The sequence below is a fragment of the Pipistrellus hanaki genome (genome assembly GCF_964339955.1).
Source record: "Pipistrellus hanaki genome assembly, chromosome: 1".
NCBI classification, from domain to species: Eukaryota; Metazoa; Chordata; class Mammalia; order Chiroptera; family Vespertilionidae; genus Pipistrellus; species Pipistrellus hanaki.
The window spans coordinates 26,523,309-26,548,838 of NC_140503.1; the positions used below are offsets into that span (position 1 = coordinate 26,523,309).

Below are 25,530 nucleotides of genomic sequence, written 5' to 3' on the forward strand. Positions count from 1 at the left end.
ATTTTTCTAGAAGTCACTCCCAGCTGTTTTCCGGAGAAAGCTAGAATTTCTTTTATTATCGGAAGACCTTCAAGATAACATTCCAGAGGACATTCTCAAGGTGAGAGAGGGCTTGGGAGCCGTCTGCCCAGAGTCACAGTTACTCAACCAGTTCAGCTCCCAGGGATCCGGCGGAGACAGGTTTCCTAGATGCTGGCTGTGTGCTCTGTTCTCAGGCAAAGCCAGGCTAGATAGAGGCCCCTCTGAGGGGAGTTTAAGATTAGAATAAACTTAACTGATTTTAGAATTCTCAGAGGTGTATTATCCAGAAGTACTAAGTATGACTATGAATTAAAGTGTTTGTTTTTTTTTCATGTAAAAGGAATATATAATTTGGATTTAAACTATGTATTTGAATTTTCTACCAGTATATGGTAAGGAATGTGAAGGGAGACAGAAAATAATTTTTTTAAATTTTTTTTATTAAATTATTATCTTTGTACATATACCATTCCCCCCCTTTCCCTCCCCAGAGTTTTGTGTCCATTGGTTGTACTTATATGTATGAATATAAGTCCTTTGGTTGATCTTTTATCTCCCCCAGATCTCCCTAACCTCCTCGCTGTAATTTGACAGTCTGCTTGTTGCTTTAACTGTCTCTATATCTATCTTTTGGTTCTTCAGTTTATAATGTTCTTTATCATCCATAAATAAGTGAGGTCATGTGGTGTTTCTCTTTCATTGACTGGCTTATTTCACTCAGCATGATGTTCTCCAGTTCCATCCCAGAAAATAATTTTTGTTGAATACGTGGTTCTGTAAGAACTACACTGAATGTGTTAGAGTTAACATTGTCTGGGGCTAGATTTAAACTAAGTCTGTTTTTGTTTTGTTTTTTGTTTTTGTTTTTTGTGGGGTTTTTTTAGTTTTTGTTTATTGATTTAGAAAGAGAGAAGAAGGGTGAGAGAGAGAAAAGAACATCTATTTGTTGTTCCACTTATTTTTGATTTTTTGTATGTGCCCTGACCTGGGATTAAACCTACAACCTTGGCATATCAAGATTACGCTCTAACCAACTGAGCCACCAGGCCAGGGCTAAACTAAATCTTAATTAGATCTATACTTGAGTGCCTGAGGTATGCTCTGAGGCTCAGTACTTATTTTCTTCATCATTCTACCATCAGCTAACGAAGACACATTAGCTGTAGGATTTAAAGTACATGCTTTCACTTATATTAAGTCAAGGACTCATGGTTCTGTTCCCACCTTGGAGGCAGTTCAAGAAGAAGCATCCCTGAGCACCATCCATAGGCATGGCATTAAAGCACCCCCTTTTCTCCCTCTGCACCCACCCTGCAAACAAATTATAGGCTATAGAGCGAGCATGTCAAACTTGCCTTTAAGGGCTTAGTCTAGTCAGGGAGGAGGGACTAACAGACACTTGAGACAATTGTAAACCATGTGGTACTAATTGTGAGTACATTGAAAGCCCAATAAAAAGGGAGAGTTGTGTGGGTTGAACATATTGGGACTAGGATTTAGATCAAAGATTTAAAACTGATATGTACTGTTCTTTCTTTATTATTTTACTTTTTTAATTGATTTTAGAGAGAAAGGCAGGGAAAGGTAAAAAAGAGAGAGAGATATAGAAAGAGAGAGGGAGAGAGAAAAACATCAATATGAGAGAAGCATTGATCGTTTGCCTTCAGTATGCACCCTGACTGGAAATCCAAGCTGCTACCTTTTGGTTCACAAAACGATGCTCCAACCAACAGACACACAGTCCAGGGTGTGTAATGTTCTTTTAAAAATTGAATTTAAATGCCTTGAGTTCGGCATAGTGTCATACGCATTTGTTACTTGCTTGGCCTCTGGGTTTGTAGTCCCTGATTTAGAGCAACAGTGCACATTTTGGAAGCAGTAAGGAGCAAGTCTGAGCATAGAGGCCTTGGGCAATTGACTTCATCTCTTTGCCTCATTCTCCTCATTTGTAAAATGGGGATAATAGTAGTGTCTTCCTCTTAAGGTTTATTTTTCTGTGTAAAGGGCCTGACATGTAGTAACTACTGCAGAAGTGTTTGCTACAGCTACTGTTTTATACACACACACACTGAAAAGAGGAAACATAAAGGCATACAGGTGATAACATCCTAGACATGCTCAGCATGCATCCCTTCTCTTCATCCTCTATTTAGGAGCTGTATGAGGCTTTATCACAAGACCCCGCAGACCCCGTGCTTGACGAAAATCGAAGGCCGGAGAGCTGGACCCTTCGGCTCAGCTCAGAAGCTGTCTCTGTGCTCTTGGGTCTTCTGAGCCAGGCTCCCCAGCCAGCGCAGGCCCTGCTGGACCTTCTGCTTAGGGAAGACGATGGCGCCGGCCCTGGTGGCTGGCCTCTGCAGAAGGCGCTGGTGAACCGCATTCGAAAGGCACTGCGAGCATTGCAGGACCCCGCCCCTGGGCCCCTGGGGGACGTGGAGGCCATCTACGCAGCCCTGCGGACTCTGCGTTGCCCTGCAGAGCCGCTGGGGGCTGAGCTGCGTCTCCTGTGTGAGGAATTGCTGGAGGCCTGCAGGACTGAGGGCAGTCCCCTGCAGGAGGAGCGGCTGCTCGGCTGCCTGCTGCACAAGGCCGGACGGGGCCTGCTCTCCCTGTACGGCCAGGCCTATGCAGAGAAGGCCGCAGTGAAGTCACTGAAGGCGGCCTCGTCGGGAGAAGGTGTGTTCCCTTTGCTGCTGCCCTTGTGTGCTGGAAACCCCACTGTGCCCCGCCTCTCTGGCGTTCCCCTCGGCTGAGGCCTTTCATGGTCCTCAGAGTCTAACAGGAAAGGCTAAGCAAAAGAGGGGGAGGCATTTTCTTAAAAGCACAGACTTTATAGTCTAGGACGGGGTGGTGATGGAAAAAAAACAAAGTAATTACAATAGCAGCAAAGAGCTTTTTAGAAGCTCCTGAGAGAAGGAAAGGGCCTTTAATATAGAAGTACAGGAAGCCTGGTTTAAGTTTTTAAAAGCGTGTTTCCAATGGGCTTAGGAAAGAAGAGCTCTGGTCCCCCAGTGACCCTGTCTGGTTTGATTTTCAGTCTCACCGGATCATCTAGATCCCGAGCGGGCAATGCTAGCCTTGTTCTCCAATCCCGACTCGGCCGAGGCTTGGAAACTGGCCTATTTCTACTGCCTGAGCAACAGCAAGCACTTCCTCGAGCAGATCCTGGTAGGTCAGACGTAAATGTTTCCCACCACAGAGGTACCCAGGGACTCCACAGGCTCTTTCTTTCCTCATTTCTCTCCCTCTCATTTACCCAACACAGCAGTCTAGTCAGTGGTGAGCATTGGGTTCTGTCCATCCCACAGTCCCGGGGAAGAAGTCTTCCAGAACCAGCGTCGTTCACAATTAGAGCTGCAGTCCTTTAGCAGGAACTACAATGTTGGATTCTTGTAAGCTTTACGGAGGGTGCGAGGAAGAAAAGACAGTGGTAACAGTGTATTGTCTAGCTGACAGGAATTTAATTACTCTAAATTTCTCCCAGATTGCTGCTGAGCTTCAGTTTATTCCATTAGTTATTTGTTAACCTCATCCTATGTGCCCTGTACTGTGGAAGTCAGTGCCTGCCTTCAAAGAGCTTATGGTCTAGAGCAGGGGTCTTCAAACTACGGCCCGCGGGCCACATGCGGCCCGCAGAGGAGTCTGATCCGGCCCGCCAGGTTTTTTGGGCAGTGAGCGCAGCCGAGGTGTTACAGTAGGAATTAGTAGTTCGTATAGTCCGGCCCTCCAGCTCTCTGAGGGACCGTGATCTGGCCCCCACTTTAAAAAGTTTGAGGGCCCCTGGTCTAGAGGTTTTATGGACTTTTTTTTATTCAAGTGGCTTCTTCTGTCATTGTCAGAAACCTCCCTGCTATGCCCAAAAGCTTCTTCCCCTAACGAGCAGCAAATCCATGTAACTGTCTACAGCAGCCTCCTTTTACTTACAGGTGACAGCACTGACACTGTTGAAAGAGGAAGACTTCCCAAGTCTTGGCTGCCTGCTGGATAGAGAATTCCGGCCTCTCAGTCGACTGCTTGTGCTCCTGGGCTGGACACACTGCCAGAGCCTAGCATCAGCCAAGAGGTTGCTGCAGACACTCCACAGGACCCAGGTAACTTGCTCTGCAGCCTGAGCTGCTCAGAAATGAGTGCTGAGGGACTTTGGGCTGAGGCAGAATGCGAGGTCCTGGAGTTCATTACGGTCTCTGACCCCAGATGCCTGAGTCACCGTCTCTTTCTTTGTCCGTACAGGACCAGGGTGGTGATAAGCTCCTCAGGGATGCCTGCAATGGGCTGTGGGCTCACCTGGAGGTCCTGGAGTGGTGTGTGCAACAGAGCAGGTACAGCCCTGTGTAGTCTTCCCACCATTGGCCACATTTGATCCTGTTTTCTGTGCATGTGACCAATTTCAACACATCTTCCACTTAACGGTTTGAGTTGACATTGTTGACCAGCAACTCATAATTATTCCAACTATTAATCCAGGAATGAAACATAAGTAATCATTATTTTCACTATAGCCATAAGGTTATAACTAGAGGATAATTTAAGGATGACATTGATAAAGAACAATAGCTCATATTTCCTGAGCACTTATTATATGCAAGGCATAACTCCAAGCTCTTTATGTGGATGATTTCACTTAAGCCTCACAGTACTCCTATGAAGTAGTTACCAATATTATCCTAATTTTAAAGGTGGGCACCTGAAGCCCAGAGGTGACATGCCCAAAGTGACAGTAATGTGGCCCACATTCTTCGCCATGTGTTATCCCGATCACACTGTATTCAGTAATGTTTCCCTGATAAATTAGCCTCAGGACTTCCCCAGAACTGGGTTCCTGTTCTGTTCTTCACCTGCTTCCCCCATGCTTCCTGAAGTAGAGTAGGCAGAATGGGAAGTAGTGAGAGGCCGTTACTCAGAGGAAAGCAGAGAAGCTGTGCCGCTTCTGAGCTGGGAAGAGCACAGAAATTGGGAAGCTTACTCTGCAGGCTTTTACTGGACCCCCTCTAGGGCCTTTCTAGATGAGTAGAGCTGATTTTATGGATGTACTTCCCAGAAAGTAAATAAATGCTCTGCTGTATCCCAGACCAACTAAAATGTAGTGTTTGGGTAAGTGAAACCTGTGTTATGGGCCAGACAGCAAGAGAAAGAGAGAATCGAGAATGGTCTTTCTCAGAGAAGTTTTATAAACTGCCTCTCCTCCCATCCTCCCATCTTTTCCTTCCAGCAGCCCCATACCAAAGAGGGACCTCTTGTGTCATTTACACGGTGGAGACAGCCACTCAGTGCTCTACTCTCTCCATCACCTCACAAACCTGCCAGCTCTCAGGGAGGAAGAAGTTCTCAAGCTCTTACAGAAGGTGCCCGCCAAGGAGCCCCAGCAAGAGCACGGTAAGTCGGTGATGGAGTCACTGGGGCATGGTTTCCTCTTAGGACAGTCTTGCCCAGGTTCCGTTCAGCAAAGACTTATCTAGGTATAATCTGTCAAAATGGGCTAGCAGGTGCCTCTAAATTAGTGCTGTTTGTCCCAGCGAGATCATGAGGTGTAGGAATATGCCTCCCCTCTCTGGGTGAGGTATAGGGAACCCTATGAGAACAGTTTCGTAGGAACCTTGTCCTCTGGAACACCTCAAGAACCATTAGGATACCCTCTGCCAAGAAACAGAATTAGGAACTGCTCTCTGAATTTGCAGCATTTATCTCTGGCAATATTTATGCAACTCTTGGTGAGTCTCTCCGTTCCTCATACGCTTTCTCACAGCACACGTTGTGTCTACCCTCTTTCCTTCCCATAGCTCCCTCATGCTCTATTGAACACATAAAGCAGTTTAGAAGACTTGCGCGAAACAATAGCAAAGTCTTGTTTTAATCTTAGATCTTTGCTTAAAATTAAAGTCCCCACTAACAAGCTCTTTTGCTCTCAAAAATGTTACCATAGTGTAGTCACAACAGGCCTGGGACATTTGGCTTTGAGAGAAACACACCTTCCCATATGGCAGTAGATGTTGCTCAGCCTAGGAATCGCTTAGATTGACTTTGAGGAAGGATGTACCACTAACTGGAAAACCAGTGTCACTACATTCTATATTTTTTTCCAGGAAGGTAGGAAACTTGATTAACAGATTTCCTAAAGGAACTGGAACTTTCTGTTTACATACAAGTACAAAAGGCTTTCAAATAAGTGGTTTAAATCTGGTCCCTGGTGACCCAGCAGGACACACTTAGAACTTATAAAAGGTGAAAGAGGAGCAATAATAGGACTGGGACTAGGGTGAGGCAAGAGAGGCATCTTGGGTATAAAATTTAAGGAGCCACTTACTGGCCCTGGACAGTAATGCCACGTAGAGCCAGGGGCATGGAACAATATTGATCTCTTTCTATTTCTTACCCTGACTTTAGCAAAACTGAGCTTTCGATAAGAAGTAATTACTAGGAAGCCTATACACTATCTTAATAGCAAAGCATTCCTAACTATTGCAGTGCCCTGCCAAGGTAGAACTATGTGCAGCCATCAGAAATGCAATGTATAAAGAAGCATAATCAAATGCTTATACTATCATTTATTTTTAAGAAGTAGGAAAACTAAATATTATAGAAAATGTCATTACACACAACATGCACACATATATGCTAAATTATCAGAGGGGTTAAAGCAGACTGTTAATGGTTGTGTTTAGCTGGTAATATAATGAATGATATTTTCTTCTTTTTTGATTTGCTACATTTAATGCCTTTTTTTTGATAAGGTTGTACTTTGACTATGAAAGGGATTCAAGCCAGATTAAGATGTTTAGAGACCCTAAAAGATTATGATGCCCTCTTCTCAATTTTTTAAAGTGAGAAATTATAAACTATTAAGTACAGGAAATTTCAACAACATTTGTGTTTTTTCCCCATGATGTCTGCTTCAGTGCTTTCTTAAAAATACCATTTTTTCCCCTGGCCAGCATGGCTTAGTGGTTGAACATCTACCTATGAACCAGGAGTTCCCGGTTGCAGGCTTAATTTCCAGTAGGGGGCGTGCAGGAGGCAACCAGTCAATGATTCTCTCTTGTCATTGATGTTTCTATCTCTCCCTCACCCTTCCTCACTGAAATCAATAAAATATGTATTTTTTAAAAGTATATCAATTTTTTCCCCAAAAAAATTTGTTGCCTTTGCTCTCATTACTCAATCTATACAAATTTTAAGCCTCCATCTTGAATAATGTGGCACTAAATAGACTAAATATTTTTTCCTTTTAACCCCCCCCCCCCCATTCCTCCTCTAAACATTTACTTTAAGTTTTAATTTTTTTAAAAAGAAGAACAAAATGTTAAGAAATATAAGGAAAAGACTTGTTAAATAGCCATGAGGGCTGCGTTAGAGACATGTAGAGGGAGGCCAGTGGGAAAGAGGAAATGGAGAGGACTGAAAGCTGATGCTGTGGAGGAAAAGGCCTGGGGGAGGGACAAGAATCAAACTGGTGGAAAGGAGAGCGCAATGCAGCGTCTCTAGTCCGGCTGTGCTTGCTGCGTCCTCAAAGAACCAGCTCTGAAGTGCTGCCTGTTCCTCTCTCCCACTCAGATTCAGCGGGTGCTCCGGGCCCTGAGCACCTGAGCCAGTGCCAGAACCTGACACTCTACCGGAGCTTCTGTGCCATGAAGTATGCCATCTATGCCCTGTGTGTGAACTCACACCAGCACACCCAGTGCCAGGAATGCAAAGACAGTCTCTCAGAAGACCTGGCTGTGGCTGCAGAGCCAGGGAATGATTCTGTCTCCTCAGGTACAGAAACCCCTCCCCCCGAGCCCTGATGCAACCTGTTCCACAGAGTTCTTTATGTGGGAACCCTTTCCCACCAGGATGGAGGAGGTGGCCTTTGGTTTTAATATGCCCAGGAATAATTTCATCCATTAATCAGCCTTCGTTAATCCAAGAGACACGGAGAAAGCAAGTGATTTGCATAAGTTCTAATGGAGTCTGATCACCTGGTGCGTTGTTTTCCAAATGCTTCCCCTCTCCCCCCATAATCTGCAATAAAAATAGCATTTCACATCATACTTCAGTTTGCACCTAGGTATTAATTTGTATGTGTATATGTGTAGATGAATGATATACAAACTAAACTTTTGAGAAATGATATATTTACCCTTCCAAACAGAGCACACTCTTTTTTTTTTCTCTCTCTCTCTTTTTTCAGAGCACACTCTTGATTATTTTTCTGTTTTATGATATATTTTTTTAAATGCAGCCTCTAAGTCAGGGGTGGGGAATGTCCAGCCCACGGGCTGTATAAAGCCCACAAAATCATTTGTCTCGCCCTGCCAAGGCATTGGGGGTGAGTTAATTAAATGTTTGACTGAATATAGCAGGTGGGTTTTAAGTTGATAAATTTGTATGGCCCGCAAATGATGTTATAAATATCCAATTGGCCCTTGGCAGAAAAAAGGACCAATCCCCATCCCTGCTCTAAGTCAGTGTCATGGATCGCAGCTACAATGTGAAAGAACCTATTTCCTATCCTCTCTCATTTTTCTTAATAACTTAACAACATTTAACTTGCCTTGTGTGACTGCTGGTCAGTTCTCTCTCTCTTGTAGCTTTAGGATGGACCTTCTTCTCTGAGCATGGTCATTTTTGACCAGTGAGTATTTTTCTTAAGCGATCTAGATAGCCCTTGATCTTCTTCAGTGTAACAATGAGTGAAAATAGAATTGAGGAGTAAGAAGCCTGTATGCTGGAGTGCTTGTGAGAGATGAAGAGTAATGAAATATTTAGAAAGCAGAAGCAAAATAACAAGTGTTCAGTGAGCTGTACTTCTAATTAACGTACAAACTCTGCAAATCATGAAAAGATGTTGATGAGGAGTCTCTTATTCTTCTGACTGTAACTGCAATTTCTTTAGTCATTAAAACCTAAAAAATGAGTTAAAGTCGTGTGAATGTTTGAGTCTGGCAAGTAATGTGTCTAATGTCTGCACTTTCTCTGCCCTCTTCTCTGATACATGCTACTTTAGGTGCTTCAAATCTCTTCTCAACATACCTGGCCAGGTGTCAGCAGTATCTGAGCCGCGTTCCTGACTCTCTGCGCCTGGAACTTCTAGAAAACATCTTCTCGTTGCTCCTCGTCACCTCTGCCGATCTTCACCCAGAGCCTCACCTGCCCGAGGACTATGCTGAGGAGGATGACATTGAGGGGAAGGACCCGTCAGGTTTGAGGTCCCCACCAGAGAGCCCTCAGCACATAGCACAGCCTGAAAGGAAGTCAGAACGGGGTTCCATGGGAGTCGCCAGGAGCCTCGCTGATACGCTTCCAAGCTGTCCGAAGACAGAGCCGAAAGACAGTTCCCCAGAGCCCCACGGGCACAGCTTTTTGGACCTCGAGCACCTCACCAGTGGTGTCAGCGGGTTCCTGGCTGATGAGTTTGCAATGGGGGCCTTCCTCAGGCTCCTCCAGGACCAGCTGGAGGAGCTCAGCAGCCACAGTCCACCTGAGGACCCAACGCTGCCGGAAGGCCAGAACTGCCCGGAGAGCAGACATGGGCCGCAGAGCCGCCTGCACCGGTTTTCCAAGGTTCTCTCTGAAGCCCAGTGGAGATACAAGGTGGTAACAAGCAACCAGAGCTCAGGTGAGAGCAGGCAGTAGAACCAGTGGGTCCAGAAAATGAGGAGGGAGAAAACCCCAGGAATGTGGGAGAGAGCGAGGAGGAGTGCATGGGAGTCACGCCATAACTCAAGGCATATACCATAGCAACTGGTGTCAGAACCATGCCTCCAAGCCCAGTCCAGATCTTCCCCTACCTATTACCCCGTGAGGTGGGTCAAAGCAAAATTGATCTCTCTGCCGCCTTACCCATTGGGTTTGCTGTTTCAGAGGAGCAACCTTTCCGAAGATACCGGCCCATCGCCACACGGCACCCTACTCTCCGCCGGGGTCGTCGGACCCGAAGGAGCCGGGCAGGTAATGGATGAGCTCTCCTCATGCCTTATTCCCATGCACCAGGCAAGTGGCACGCTGCCTCTTGTCTAATATTCTGTAAGGTAAAGCCCAGGGTACACACACACAAAAAGTGACCTAAGCTTTATCCTAGTCCCACTCCACCAAGGTAACAGTTGCTAATGGTTTCCTTCAAGAAAATTTCCACACAGTACAAGTATATTTATCATTTCACGTATTCATATGTGTCATTGAGAACTAACTTTTTTCACTGATGTCCTTTTATATGTTTCATACTGTATATTGACAACTGACTTTTTTCACTTTTTTAAAAGCTGCTTAATATTCCATTGTCATATGTACCCTTTTGTGGGCACTTAAGTTGTTTCCAGTTTTTTTTACTATTATAAACAATGCTACAGTAAACAACCCTGTACATATGTCTGTTCATACTTGTGTGAGGATAGCTATAGGATAAGACTCTAGCAGTAGAATAGCAAAAATCAAAGATAGTATGTGGAGATAAAGATATCACCAAATTGCCTTTAAAAAAAGATGGGCCAGTTCATATTCCCACCAAATGTATATGAGTACCTGCTTGCATACGCATTCATTAAAAATTAGTAGTATCAGATTTTTTCAAATCTGGGCCAATATAATTAATATAGCAATGTTTATCATTGTTTTAATGTTAGTTTTTAGTTTAAGGTTGAATGTCTTTTATATATTTATTGGCCATTTATATTTTTCTCTGAGCTGCCTATTCAAGTCTGAGGTCCATATTTTCTGTTGAGTTTATCTTTCTTATTGACTTGTAAGAAGCTTTTTATACATTATGGGTAATATTCTGTCATTATATGCTAATATTTTCCCCTTCATTTTGTCTTTTGAATTTGAATTTTTCTTACAGAATTTTATACAGGACCATTATACAGGTGTGTTAAATTTTTAAATAATAAAACTTCCATTATGATTTTTGGTGCTTGTTTTTAAATAATTAATGGAATTCATAAGAGTTTCCTATGTGCTAAATAACACGAGGTATCTTGAGGGAGGTGAATGAGGCTTACATCAGGACTTTGCCTTCAAAGGATTGATAATGTACCTGCACAGACTTATACAGGAAACACTTCAACTGCACGGAGGCACTGCCTGAAAACAGAAGTTGTGTCTAGGAGAGATCAGCATAGCCTACAGGAATCAGGGAAACAGGTTTTATGGAAAACTTGGCTCCTGAACCAAGCTCAGAATAAGAAGGCTTCAGCAGTGGCAATGAGAAAAGTCAACATAGTGGGTAGAATGGAGGATATTATGAGAGAAACCTGGAAAACCTCAAGGCTGAGTTGCTAAGACCCTTAAGCTGCTCAGTTAATTGGTTTGAGTGAAAGGCTTGCATCCATTGGACCAAATCACCCCAAGAATGCACACACCATCTTTCCTACAGCTGTGTGTCCTTTCCTAATGTGAGCCAAGCAGACTCCCTTGCGTAGGGCTGCTATTAGCCTGGAGTGACCACCCTAGGAAGAGTGAGCCTCCATGCTCTATGAAGAGCCGGTGTTAAGAAGGAGCCTTTCCCCGAGGGCACTAAACAATGTCGTCATTAACATGAGAACAACTTTTTCAATGTCAGAAAAACTTGTGCCCTCCTTTGCACCCTCCTACCTTCTAGTCATAATAGTTGTGCTTTTTCTTTTCCTTCGGAATATTGACAGTGCTTAGTGAGCAGACAGGTCGCTGATCCCTATAAGTTACTTGAAAGCCCTGGGGCTCTGAGAGACCCACAGGTTGGAACCACTGGTACAAGCTGCTACCCAGTGAGCATTGGCGCCATATTAAGCCCACCCTCCACCTTTGGTCTGTAGGAACTTGCATTTTGCTGTAGAAGAAGCAGTAGATATAGTAGTTAACCATTACCCTTTCACTCTATCTACCCAGATCTTGATTTTCAAGCCAACTTCTCACTTTCTACATTTTAAGGAGTTGGTGGTTGATTTTCTCTCTCCTTCCTGTCACCTCTAGATGGCCGGGACAGAAGTTCCAATCCATCCCTGGAAAGTACAAGTAGTGAGCTGAGCACAAGTACTTCAGGTATGGGGGTCCCAACCAGTTGCCAACTTCAAGCAGCTTTGCCCTGATACGGAGTTGCCACACACCCTGGTATAGAAACCTGGACTGAGCAGTGCTTTTTTTTTTTTTTTTTTTAAATCCTCATCCAAGGATATTTTTTTCATTGATTTTTCTAGAGAGAATAGGAGAAGGAAAGACAGAGAGAAACTTCAATGTGAGAAAAACACATTGATTGGTTGCCTCCTGCACCAGCCCCAACCACAGCCCGATCTGGGGAGGAGTCTGCAACCAAGGTACATGCCCTTGATTGGAATTGAACTGGGACCCTTCGATCTGCAAGCCAACGCTCAATCCACTAAACCAACCCAGCTAGGGTGCAGTTAAGTTCTAGGGTTGTAACATATAGCGTGGAGACTATAGTTAACAGTACTGTATTGTGTGTTTAAAAGTTGCTAAGAGTAGATTTTAGAAGTCTCAAGAAAATTTGCAACCATCTGTGATGATGAAAACTAAACTTTGGTGATCATTTCACAATATATTAAATCATTACGTTGTATACCTAAAACTAATACAATGTTCTATGTCAATTATATATCAATTTTTTAAAAAAAGAAGTTTGGTTCTGCCCATGGCCAAACAGATTTCAGTAGGGAAAGGGCTGTTTGGATATCAGTCAAGTTACCCATTAGCAGAGAGAAACAGAGGTGACTACCTAATACTGTACTTAAGATTTATATTCAAACATGATAGCATAAGTTTGCCCTTCAATTGAGGGAAAACTAATACCCACTTACACACCTTTTAAAAAAAGAAACTTTTTTTTAAAATATATTTTATTGATTTTTTACAGAGAGGAGGAGAGAGGGATAGAGAGCTAGAAATGTCGATGAGAGAGAAACATCGATCAGCTGCCTCTTGCACACCCCCTACCGGGGATGTGCCCGCAACTAAGGTACATGCCCTTAACCGGAATCGAACCCGGGACCTTCCAGTCTGCAGGCCGACGCTCTATCCACTGAGCCAAACCGGTTTTGGCTAAAAAAGAAACTTTTTAAAGATAGTTTGGTGGGAGGTTACAGCAGTATAGTTTTTCCTCAATTTCTATTGCTTCCTTGGCCCCCACATTCCAACAGAGGGAAGTCTGAGCATCGTGTCTGGAAGGAATGAGTTGGATGGCCTGTTGCAGCCCCAAACTCAAAGTTCATTCATCCCCATGATGTTCTCCCCGCCTGAGTCGCTGCTGGCATCCTGCATCCTCCGGGGGAACTTTGCAGAAGCCCATCAGGTAAGGGGCTGGGCAGCTGGTGTTAGTAGCCTGGGCCTCCCCTTGTCATAGTAAAGAATGTGAAGTCCACGTTTAGCCACCTGGAACCTGCTGGGCCTCAGGCAAAGCTGGACACCTGTGCAACCAGAGCCACTTGGGAGCATTTGAGGGGCCACATCCAGCAGGAGAAACAGGAGAGTTTCCATGTACATGGCCCAGTCCCCAGCATTGCAGATTTCAAGACCCAGATCGGAGGAGGTTTAAGCTGCCGAATCATTGGTTTGTTTTAACATAAACCGTGTTTAACAAGATAAAATATTTACCAGCAAGCTCACCATTTCAAAACATGGAAATATTTTTGTTTCTTTTCTTATAAGCTTTCTCTGAACACATACATTTTTTAATAGTTAAAAGTCATGATGCAAACAGTGTTTAATAAGAAATAGAATGTCAGCCTAACTGATTTGGCTCAGTGGATAGAGCATCTGCCTGGGGACTGAAAGGTCCCAGGTTCGATTCCGGTCAAGGACATGTACGTTGGTTGTGGGCACATCCCCAGTAGGGTGTATGAAGGAGGCAAAGGACTGTTTGTTTCTCTCTCATTGATGTTTCTGACTCTCTATCCTTCTCCCTTCCTTTCTGTAAAAAAAAAATCAATAAAAACTATTAAAAAAAAGAGAGAGAGAGAGAGAGAGAGAGAGAGAGAGAGAGAGAGAGAGAGAGAATGCCAGTTCAATATACAATTGTAGGGGCTACCAAATTAAAATGTTCATGTTTATTGAGGGATGAGCGCAAGAAGAAATCAAAAAGACTTGCCCTGCTGCCCTCCCTGAGCTTCTGTATCCTCATTTAAAAACTCAGAGTTATCCCTGACTGGTTTGGCTTCAGACTGAAGGGTCCTGAGTTTGATTCTGGTCAAGGGCACATGCCTGGGTTGTGGGTTCGAACTCCAGTGGGGACGTACAGGAGGCAGCACATCAATGATTCTCTCACATCATTGATGTTTCTATCTCTCTCTCTCCTCTCTGAAACCAATAAAAAAAATAAATTAATTAATTAAAAAAAACACCTCAGAGTTAAATATAATACCTGTTTGTCCTACCTCGTGGAGTTGTTAAGAGGATTCTGTACAAGCTGTGAGAAATGTAAGAATCCTCTGCTATTGTTTAATTTTAATATCATGAAAACCTACTTTTCTAATTTTTAAAATTTCATTAGTATATTTATCTCACTGTGCTTGACCCTTAACATGCAAGTTAGATTTTTTTTTTTTTAGTTCATTTGTTGAAGAATAAATCAAGGATAAAATCTAGGCAATAGGAGAATTTTTGCTTAGCTTCCTCTGGTCATTTTAGGTTCCATACTTTAATGACAATGGTAATTCTGACCCTCTAGGAAGAATAGGACCTTCACCAGCCTTAGTTACAACCAAATATGGAGTTAAGTCAACTGTGAGCCCTGATCTTTTACCCCTAAATGTCTTCACTTCCGTTTCCTTTCCTAGACCCTTGATTTTTTTTTTTTTAATGAAATTCACCTTTTTAAAAAATATATATATTTATTGATTTCAGAAAGAAAGTGAGAGGGAGAGAGAGATAGAAACATCAATGATGGGGGAGAATCATTGATTGGCTGCCTCCTGCACACCCCCTACTGGAGATAGAGCCCCCAACCCGGCATGTGCCTTTAACCAGAATTGAACCTGGGACCCTTCAGTCCACAGGCTGAAGCTCTATCCACTGAGCCAAACCAGCTAGGGCTTGATTTTTATTTTTTTTTAATAAAAGCTTTATTTTTTTAACATGTTTACAGAATAAGTCATGCATATTACAAGTAAATACCAAAAGTACTAACAAGAAAATAATATTACTTGTAACCCTATTGTCCAGAACCAATATTAAAGGGAAAGCATATACTCTTTGCCATTATTTTTCCAAGATCCATGTGACTTTTATATAACCAAGATTATGTGGAATTTAAAACTTTATGTAATGCCTTCTTAACATTTGCCTTGTACCTGATTTAATGACTCTACAGTAGTTTGATCAGGCAGCTGCATTTGACCATTCTCCTGTTACTCAACACTTAGATTATTTTTCACCTTGTAATAAATAGTGCCAGGATTATCACCTTTAGGCATTAAGCCTTTTGAATTGTTTCCTTAAGAAAGTTTCTCATGAAAATTACTGAGTCAAAGAATATAAACGTTTTTAAATCTTTATGGATTGCCAAATTGCTTTTCAAAAAAGGTTGTGACAGTTCATTTTACCACCACCCCCTGAGGGCTTATTTTTATGCTTTGTCATTGTGATAGATGCAAAATGGTATTCATGTGACTGAAATTCCCTAGATTACTTAAAGGGATAATATTTTTCATCTATGTATTAGTCATTCATTTTCTCTGGCATTGTCCACATCTTCTGCCAATTTTCTTCTGGTGCTGTGGTGGCTTTCATGCTGGCTTGGATAAGTAATTTCTATATTTGATCTACTCTTCTAACATGCAGTGCTCCTCCCACCCTACAGAGCGGATGTTTTAGGGCCATAGTTTAATGATAAGCAAGATCCCGTATCTCTAGCCATGAGCCCACCGCAGCCGCACTCCTGTCTGCTTGTACCAGGTGGTGTTTATGTTTGACCTGAAGTCCTCGCCCAGCTCAGGAGAGCTGATGTTCGTGGAGCGCTACCAGGAGGTGATCCAGGAGCTGGCCCGTGTCGAGCACAAGATTGAGAACCAGAACTCAGACGGGGGTAGCAGCACCATTCGAAGAACTGGCAGTGGCCGCTCAACTCTACAGGCCATTGGCAGCGCTGCGGCGGCAGGTCAGGCTGCCCCGTTGCCCCCACAGGTGGTGGGGTGGCTGGGGAAGGAAGGTCTCAGGGGAAAAGCCCCCCAAAGGATAGGCTCATCCTCAGGAGGTGAGCAGAAACCCAGGGCAGGACACTTGCCTTAAAGAACAGCATATTGAGAGTCGGTTTTTAGCTTTGCCCAACTTCCCTGACTGTGGTGGTCACGTACCTACTACCGCTTGAGCTACTCCATTAAGCTTGTCTTGTGTGATTAACACTGAAGAGTGGAAAGCTCTTTTCACCATGTGTTTTCATGGCCACTATCTTGTGCTTTGGGAAATGGTTAGGAGTTTATTTCCTTCCATGTAAATATTCAGGATAAAGCATATTATTTTATTTTTCCGTAAAGTGAAAAAGTTTTGTTTAACTCATGGCCTGCAATTCACAGGTCTCAAGTCTCAGCTTTGGCTGCACTGCAAAAACTGATCCTTTCATTATTTCTTTTTTTCCCACTGTGCAACCTGCTTCAGTGCCTGTAGTCAGCCCACAGGCAGAGGCCAGGCAATGGTTCAAGGCCACAGTTTGCTCTGTCTGGGACACTATGAGAGCCAGGGTACGGGCCTGCCATTTTCTTAAAACCTATGCATTTTCTTAAAAGTGGAATCTTGAACCACGTTTTTACATTATCTACTAGACTAGGCTCTGTGTACCAGGTAGCATCCCATGTTGCTCCTTCTCTGTTCTCCCAGAATTTTCAATTGCTATTCAAAAATACATATGCACTTTTTGCCATTTAATATAAATGGGCTCTTACAGCAAGTACTGTTGTCTACCTTGCTTTTTCACAGCATATGTTAGAGATATTTTCTGATAAGCACACAGATCCATCTCACTCTTTCTCAACCTACTTTTAGATCCCATTTGGAAGAAGCCCTCACTCTTCTCGTCCATTTTGGTTTCTCCTGGTCTTTCTTTCCCTGCCATAGTTTTGATGCCATAAGAATGGGTTGCAATGATGATACTAATATGCATAGAAGATGTCCTGTGCAGAAGGACCAAAGTAGAAGAATAGAATAGAAGTTGCATATAGAATCATTGTAACCTTACTTTCTGCTCCACTGCTGGTGTCCAGGGATGGTATTTTATTCCATCTCGGACGTGACCGACAAGCTGCTCAGCCCCTCTGGAGACCCCATCCCCACGCTCCAGGAGGACTTCTGGATAAGCAGCACCCTGCTGGAGCCCACCGACCCCCTCAGAGAGGTTCTGGAAGGGCTCAGTCCCCCCGCCATGGCTGCGTTCGACCTTGCTTGCTCTCAGTGCCAGCTCTGGAAAACCTGCAAGCAGCTCTTGGAAACAGCTGAGCGACGTCTGAACAGCAGCCTTGAGAGCCGGGGTGAGTGCTTCAGCTTTAGTCCTTCCTTCTCGAATGGATTTCTGAGACACTTGAGAAAATGTGCAAGAAGAAAGTACTTACCAGGGAATGAGGGGCAGGGAGAGCAGATTAGTTCATTTCCTCGTGTGCAGCCTGGTGGCATAAATATAGTCTGTTGAGAACCGTACCTTCTTACTAGACATAGCATTCTGCTGTCACCCAAAATGGCACAGCATCTACTTCCTCCTTAATATTGGTGCAGATAAAATTGCACAAGTAAGCACAGGACTGAGAAGCAATCTCTGAGAGTGCCTTATTTTTTCTGCACTCCCTCTTCCTCCATCTGTTCCCAGGTCGGCAGCTAGACAGTGTCCTCCCCAGTGCTGATGGCATTCGGGGTTTTCCAGGTGTTCTTCAGCAAATCAGCAAGATTCTCAATTATTCACTTTTGTCAGCCGGACAAACTAAATCAGGTGAGTTGCTTTCCTCCCTTTTTTTTCCCTCCCGGACTCAGAACACGAGGTCAACACCAACCTTGCTTTTCCTTTCTTGTTTGCTTTCCGTAGACAGTGTAGAAGAGAAAGGAGGAGGCCTTGCACGGTGCAGCATCGCTGAGCTGCTTCAGACCTCCTGGCCCAGCCTCACTGAGGACTGTGCCGCCAGCCATGCCGCCCTCTCCCAGCAGCTGGACCAGATCCTTCAGTCGCTGAGGGAGGCACTGGAGCTGCCAGGTACTGGTCCCAGTGTGGGAGCAGATGAGGACTGAACTCGGGAGAGGAAATTGGAGCAGAGTCTTAGGACTTCAGCAGTGACCCCTACTGGCCCTCCAGTTAGCCACTGCATGTCTCATGGCTAACTTCTCTGTTCCCCTGCCTCTCAAGTGAACGGGTGGTTAGCACTCATTAGCTGATACATCTTCCTTATCCCTGAGGAGCAATATACCCCAAAGTTACTCAGGAAATATTAACTCTTCCCCAAAAGCCATTCCAGCCCCAGAGTCACAGGGGTAAGCACAGAACCATTCACCCTGATTTCTCCCAACTCAAAGCTCTTACTGGCTGGGAATCAACTTGGGAGTTTGTAGCTGCCTTGTAAGTGTAGTGCCTGAGCTATGGGAAGCCCCATGCAGTGGACGGAAGCCCAGTTCACATAAATGTGTTGGAAATTGACCCAAAGCTGAACGCACACACTAAAGCGTCCATCCTCTCCACCATTCCTGCTCTCAGAGCCCAGGAGTTCTCCGCTCTCGTCCCTGGTGGAACAGGCGGCCCAGAAAACTCCGGAGGCAGAGGCCCACCCTGTGCACATCCAGACTGAGCTCCTCCAGAAGACCCTGGGCAGACAGGCCCCTGTAGGCAGCGGGCAGACGGACTACATGGGCACCTTCTCCAGTTACTGCAGCACCTTGGCTGCAGTTCTCGTTCAGAGTTTGCGCTCTGAGTCTGGTAAGTAGCAAGAAGGAGGAAAGAAGAGTCATGAGTGGTCTGCAGTGTTTAGAACAAAGAAGAGGAAAGATTCAGTTAAAAGGTTCTGGGCACAGCAGTAGCCAAGGACACTCGATTCATAAGGTCTTCTCAGTCTTTGGTGTTTTATTCACCTTCGTCTCCCCAATACCTAGGATAGTTGTGCAGCACAGGAAGTGCTCAGTAAACTTTGACAGCTTTAATGCCTCAAAGAGACCTTAGACCTTCAGCCCATCGTGGGCGTGAGGACCCAGAGGAGGAACCCAGTCTCTGAGATGAGTGCCAGATTCCCACTTGCCTCTGCAGAGTGAGGGTTGCATGCACCCCAGTCACATTGGATGAGCAGGATGAGCTCACTGCTTTTTTATTGGTTCTGGAAAACAGGGCTCTGAACTCTGCAGTCAGCGGTCACTTTCTTTACCTCTGCAGATCACGTGGAGGTTAGAGTTGGAAATCCCTTTGTTCTCCTGCAACAAAGCTCTTCCCAGCTGGTGTCACACCTCCTGCTTGAGCGACAAGTTCCGCCAGACAGGTAGGAGCTACTCCCTGGGAGTTGAGCATGGGCCTGCCCAACTGCCGTTCATCAAGGACACAGGGCTTCGTGGGGCGGTGCCTGGGTTCGGTATAGGGAGTGAAGTTACTTCTAGACTTTGCCCTTGATTTGCATTTATTCTTATACAGCTACATTGAAATTCCTTTCTTTCTCTCTTGCCACTACTAAAATTTACATCGCAAATACAAAATTAAGGGAAGAATCTTCACTTAGAAATAGGCAAAAGTCTAAAAGTTTGATAACACACTAGTTGGCTAGCCTATAGAAAAACAAGTATCTCGCCGAAACCGGTTTGGCTCAGTGGTAGAGCGTAAGTCTGCGGACTGAAAGGTCCCAGGTTCAATTCTGGTCAGGGGCATGTACGTTGGTTGCGGGCACATCCCCGGTGGGGAGTGTGCAGGAGGCAGCTGGTCAGTGTTTCTCTCTCATCGACGTTTCTAGCTCTCTATCTCTCTCCCTTCCTCTCTGTAAAAAATCAATAAAAATATATTAAAAGAAAGAAAGAAAAACAAGCATCTCCTGTGTTAGTGGGACATAAATTTCCACAAGCCCCTATGTGAAGGCAGTTTGTCCATATCTACTAAAATTACAAATTCATTTATCCTTTCATCTAAAAATGCATGTTGGGGAGTTTATCCTGTGGCTTTATTATACATATGGAAAATGATGTCTGTAACAGCCTTATATCTAACTAGAGGCGTGGTGCACAAAATTCGTGCAGAGGGGTGGTGGTGTCTAACAGGCAACGTTTTGTGTGTAAAAGAAGAGGGGAGACCATTAAAGAGCTTGCATGTACATTTGCTCATGTGAACATAAAAAAAGTCAGAGATTAGGTGATGGTGCCTATGCACTCAGGCTTTGCGTTCCCTTTGCTTCTCTCCCTCCAGGCTCGCAGCCCTGCTGGCCCGAGAGGGACTCAGCCTGAGTGTGCCTCAGGTCATCGTCAACTGCTGCTGTGAGCCCCTTGCCCTTTGCCCTTCCCTGCAGAGCCAACAGATGTCATCTCTCCTGACCCACCTGGCCATCCTGGCCCAACTGCACTCCTCCCACTGCCTGGAGGACCTCCCTCTTTCTGCAGAGAGCTCCGCAAAGCCTACTGAGAACCCCACATCAGAGAAAAACCCCAGCTCCTCCTCAAAGGATTCATCACCCTCAGCCCTCACCTCCTCTGCCTTAGCCTTCCTTAAATCCCGCTCTAAGCTGCTGGCTACAGTGGCCTGTCTGGGGGCTTCCCGGGGACCAAAGGTCACCAAGCCCAGCTTATGGAAGGAGCTTCGTGGCCGCAGGGAGGTACCCCTCACCGCAGAACAGGTAGCCCGGGAGTGTGTTCGCCTTCTGGAACAGTTCCCTATGCTGGAGGCCTCACTCCTGGCCGCCTGGGAGCCCCTTCGAGGGTCCTCCAAGCAGGAGCAGAGTCTGGCAGCAAGTCTCTGTGGCCAGGCTAGTCTCTCCACCGTCCTCCTGGGCCTGCATTCTCCTGTTGCCCTGGATGTGCTCACTGAGGCCTTCAAGGAAGCCCTGGAGGCCAGAGATTGGCCCCGGGCCCTGCAGCTCACTGACGTGTACGGTCGAGACATGGACGACTGGAGCAGCATCCGGGATGCAGTCCTGAGCTGTGCTGTGGCAAGTGGTGAGCAGAAAGCTACATCTCTCTCCCTCACTCCTGCTCATAACATTTAGCATCCACTGAGTGTATCATCACATTTGATCCTCACGGTAACTCTAGGGGAAGATGCCACCGAAAGGATAGGAAACTTGCCCAGGATAGTAAGTGGTGGAGCAGCGCTTATAACCTAAGGATTCATCACCCTCAGCCCTCACCTCTGCCTTGGCCTTCCTTAAATCCCGCTCTAACCCTAAAACACATATTCATAACCAATATTCTCAACCCTGCATATCAGAATCATTGGAAAATTCAGTAAACCACAAATATCTGAGCTCCATCCCCAGAAGCCTGGGATGGAATTAGGTAAATGTTTACTTTAAAATGAGGATCAGCAAATTTATTTTATTTATTTATTTTTTTAATATGTTTTATTGATTTTTTACAGAGAGGAAGGGAGAGGGACAGAGAGCTAGAAACATCAGTGAGAGAGAAACATCAACCAGCTGCCTCCTGCACACCCCCCACTGGGGATGTGCCTGCAAACAAAGGCACATGCCCTTGACCGGAATCAAACCTGGGACCTTTCAGTCTGCAGGCTGATGCTCCATCCACTGAACCAAACCAGTCTCCGCTATTTTATTTTTTAATATGTTCTTATTGATTTCAGAGAGGAAAGGAGAGGGAGAGAGAGACAGAAACATCAATGATAAGAGAGAATCATTGATTGGCTGCCTCCTACATGTCTCCCACTGGGGATCGAGCTTGAAAACCCAAGCATGTGCCCTGATCGGGAATGGAACCATGACCTCCTGGTTCATAGTTCAATGCTCAACCACTGAACCACACTGGCCAAACAAATTTTTTCTTTTAAGGGCTTTGAAATTCATAAAGTCTCATTTGAAACTACTCAACTCTTCCATTGTAACATTAATGAAAGCATCCATAGAAGATATAGAAACAAATGAGCATGGCTATGTCTTAGTAAAACAATTTATAAAAACAGCCCCTAGGCCTGCCTGACAAACCCCTACTTGAAAAGCTCCCCAGGAGATTTTGATGTGTGACCAGAGTTGAGAGCCAATGACTTACAACACTTCACTTGGGGGAGCAAGATCGTGTAGAGTAGTGAATGGTTTCTGGGTAGAGGGCCTGGCTTCCCTGTGGAAAGAAGAAAATCTATCCTGAGAAGGGGGCAGAAATCCCCTGACTGAATGGTTAGGCAGTTTTCTCCGCTTGGAGTCTGTATTTCAGCTCTGAAATGGGTGGGGAGAGAGAGAGATCTACTGCTAATGACAGGATACTGAGGGAGTGAAACTAGTTTACCTGAAATAACGTTCAGGTTGTTATGTGTGGCACAGAGTGGAAATTGCAGGGAAAACTAAAAGTTGCACTGACTCGTTGAGTCTGAAATACTGCTATATGTGCAGCACGCCAGAAGATGGAGAACTTCATCTGTTCTGTCTCTCCTCTCTTCGTGTTCCCTTTCTTTCTCCCTATTCTTCCTCTCTTTTCTCCTTCTCTTCCTCTCTCTTCAAAAAGTCTCACTTCTAAGTTTGCATAAAGAGAAACAGGGGGTATAACATTTCTCCTTGCCATGTCGTAGTGCCTCCAAGTGTCAACACTAGTTAAGGTCAGGTGGATCTTAAAGATCCTCCAAACTCCCGTTTCCTAAAATTGAACAAGGCCCTTCTCTTAAGAAGTGACCTAGCATGGTCAGTGTGGGTCAGTTGGATACATGTCATCCCTGCACTGAAAGGTAGTTGGTTTGATTCCTGGCCAGGGCACATGCCCGGGTTGTGGTCTCAGTCCCCAGTGGGGGGCTGCAGAGGCAGCAATCAGTGTTTTGCTTTCACATCAATGACTCTCTCCCTCTCCCTTCCTCTCTCTCTAAAAGTCAATAAAAGTATTAAGTAAATTAAAAAGTGGCCTGGACTCTGGAGCTCTTCTGGTGCCAGACTTGCTGCCTCTGGGCATCTTTTTGTCTTGCAGACCAAGAAGGTTGGCAGTACCTGTTTCCTGTGAAGGATGCATCTCTGAGAAGCCAGCTAACCCTAAAGTTTGTGGACAGGTGGCCCCTGGAGTCGTGCCTGGAGATCCTGGCCTACTGCATTTCAGACACAGCTGTCCAAGCTGAACTAAGGTGTGAACTACGGAGAAAGCTGGCAGAGCTGCAGATGTATCAGAAGGTACGGAACCTGGCATCAAGAGAAAGGAACTGGGTTTCTCACTCTGTTACCAACTGTATCTAGTCTGTTCTCATGTGATGGTGGATTCTAAGAAACAAAATCTAGGCCTGGCTTAGATTTTTTTTGCTTTGCATATGGCTACTGTTCTTACATGAACAATGAAGAGGCCTCCTGTCTGGTTCTTATTTTATTTACTCCTATAATTTTAACATTGGATGATGCTTTATAGTCCACAAAGCCTTTTCTCATATACAGGGTGGGGCAAAAGTAGATTTACAGTTGTGAACACATGAAACACAGAGTTTATTTATGTATTATTATTATTATTTGTTAACTAGAGGCCCAGCACATGAAATTATGCATGGGTAGGATCCCTAGCCCAGGCCTGCAATGAGGACCAGTCTTCCCTGGCTGCCACAGCAGACCCCACCCCTCGCCACCACAGCCAGTTGCCTTCTGTGTGTGGAGCGCCTGGCAGGGTCCCTGGCACCACCCGCACCCACCACCACCCACCCTCGGTTCCCCTTTCCCATCAGGCAATTGGAGCTTGTCAGCCAGGGGAAAGAGACCAAGAGGTTGGCCAGCAGTCCCCAATGGCGTGATCGGGGCCTGCGGGCTGGGGGCAGCTCCTGAATTGAGTGTCTGCCCCCTGGTGGTCAGTGCGCATCATAGCCAACTGGTCATTCCACCATCTAGTCAATTTGCATATTATACTTTTATTATATAGGATTATTGTATTTTCCATATGAACAACTGTAAACCTACTTTTGCCCCACCCTGTATATTTGAGTTTGGGTATGTTTTATGTCCAATGTGAGAACTTGGTTGTTGTTCTTCAAGGGTTTTTCTAGAGCTTATCTCATTATATGTTTTTTTAATAGATTGTTTTAAATCTCAGCTAAATTTCAAAAGCCATTTTGAAAGGATGCATTTATTTCAAAAGTGAAAGATTATTACAGGATGTGTATTACATTCAAGAGTCTCAGGGAGACAGATTTAGATGATAACAAATATATAATATATGCTAATTTTCCATGTGTATTGCCAGGGAAAGGCAGGTGGAAAAGATGTTCTTTCCACTCTTGCTCAGCAGTTTTCCTTAGGAGCCAAGTGCGGCATGCAGGGTGATCCCACAGAGCATTCGGGCAGCAGAATGTCTTGGGTAGCGTTTTGAGATGGAGGAGCATGGGGCAAGTGACCCTAGAACAAGCTGTTACAGAAACTCTGAGAACTGTCCTCACAGGTGAAAGGCCCCCATCCTGCTCCCTGATTGTGCTTCCCCAGTAGTTCACTCTCCTCTAAACAGTCTTTGCCCTATTTGCTCCATTCCGTCTCTCTCCTGGCAACTTATGAAAGCTGGCTTTGGCACAGAGACCTCAGGATGGCTCATCCCTGGGAACTCCAATGCCTCATTCATGGAGGAAGAAGCTGCATTGTGATTTGATAGCTTTTCCTGTCTTTTCTTAGATTCTAGGTTTGCAGGCTGCCCCAATGTGGTGTGACTGGCAGACCCTGAGGAACTGTTGTGTTGACGACCCATCAACTGTCATGAATGTGATTCTAGAAGCAAAGGTACCATTTTCCTGAGTAATATTCCACTTCCTTCTCTTTTCAGAGTTCCATCTTTCTGGCTAGTTGTGTAGACCCTTCCCCCTTATCAGTGTCCAAATTTTTTTATAACTACATCACATTATTTTTCTGGTGTGAGTATGTGTGTGTGTGTGTGTGTGTGTGTGTGAGAGAGAGAGAGAGAGAGAGAGAGAGAGAGAGAGAGAGAGAGAGAGAGAGAGAGAATGAATTACCAATATACAGAGAAGTATAAAAATAACAGTTGATGCTTTTGTGCTATCACTTTGCATTCATTTTCTGCACTGTATACACTGGGGACAAGATGTGTATGTAGCAGTGGAATTGCTGTGTCATTAGCCAGGAGCATCTTGCCTTCATTAGGATGTTACTAACTGCTCTTCAAATCAGTTGCCCCGGTTGTACTTCCACTTCCAGTTCCTATTGCTCCATATCCTTACTCATTTTTGGTATTACCCCACTTTTCACCTTTTACCAATAAGACGGTATCTCATTGTTTTAATTTTAATTTCCATAATTAGTAATGACTTTGAATATGTTTTCATGTGTTTATTGGACATTTGAGAGCTATATAGAATTTACCTTCTAAGGAGCTGATATACCATTGTTCAAAATGTAGATTCGCTCATTCAGATATTCAGCCATCTAGGAAACATTTATTGAGTGCCTGTTATTTGTTAGGCTCTGTGCTAGATGGTAGAGAAACAAAGATTATTAA

The 25,530-nt window shown here is 44.7% G+C and overlaps 1 protein-coding gene across 2 annotated transcripts in view; it reads left to right on the forward strand.

The window, feature by feature from the left end:
* The window catches only part of ZFYVE26 (zinc finger FYVE-type containing 26), a 65,248-nt gene that overhangs the window by 8,114 nt on the left and 31,604 nt on the right, over window positions 1–25,530 (forward strand). Inside the window, exons 4-23 of one of the 2 annotated variants that reach the window (XM_084866277.1) lie at window positions 11–100; window positions 2,175–2,697; window positions 3,059–3,189; window positions 3,948–4,112; window positions 4,252–4,340; window positions 5,231–5,394; window positions 7,570–7,770; window positions 9,002–9,613; window positions 9,859–9,945; window positions 11,941–12,009; window positions 13,122–13,273; window positions 15,874–16,075; window positions 17,175–17,438; window positions 17,771–17,890; window positions 17,984–18,148; window positions 18,644–18,862; window positions 19,310–19,412; window positions 20,321–21,063; window positions 23,029–23,225; window positions 24,693–24,797. In XM_084866277.1, coding sequence (XP_084722403.1) covers window positions 11–100; window positions 2,175–2,697; window positions 3,059–3,189; window positions 3,948–4,112; window positions 4,252–4,340; window positions 5,231–5,394; window positions 7,570–7,770; window positions 9,002–9,613; window positions 9,859–9,945; window positions 11,941–12,009; window positions 13,122–13,273; window positions 15,874–16,075; window positions 17,175–17,438; window positions 17,771–17,890; window positions 17,984–18,148; window positions 18,644–18,862; window positions 19,310–19,412; window positions 20,321–21,063; window positions 23,029–23,225; window positions 24,693–24,797 — 4,401 coding nt within the window. The remainder of the gene's footprint in view (window positions 1–10; window positions 101–2,174; window positions 2,698–3,058; window positions 3,190–3,947; window positions 4,113–4,251; window positions 4,341–5,230; window positions 5,395–7,569; window positions 7,771–9,001; window positions 9,614–9,858; window positions 9,946–11,940; window positions 12,010–13,121; window positions 13,274–15,873; window positions 16,076–17,174; window positions 17,439–17,770; window positions 17,891–17,983; window positions 18,149–18,643; window positions 18,863–19,309; window positions 19,413–20,320; window positions 21,064–23,028; window positions 23,226–24,692; window positions 24,798–25,530) is intronic. The other variant, XM_084866278.1, reaches the window with a different exon arrangement.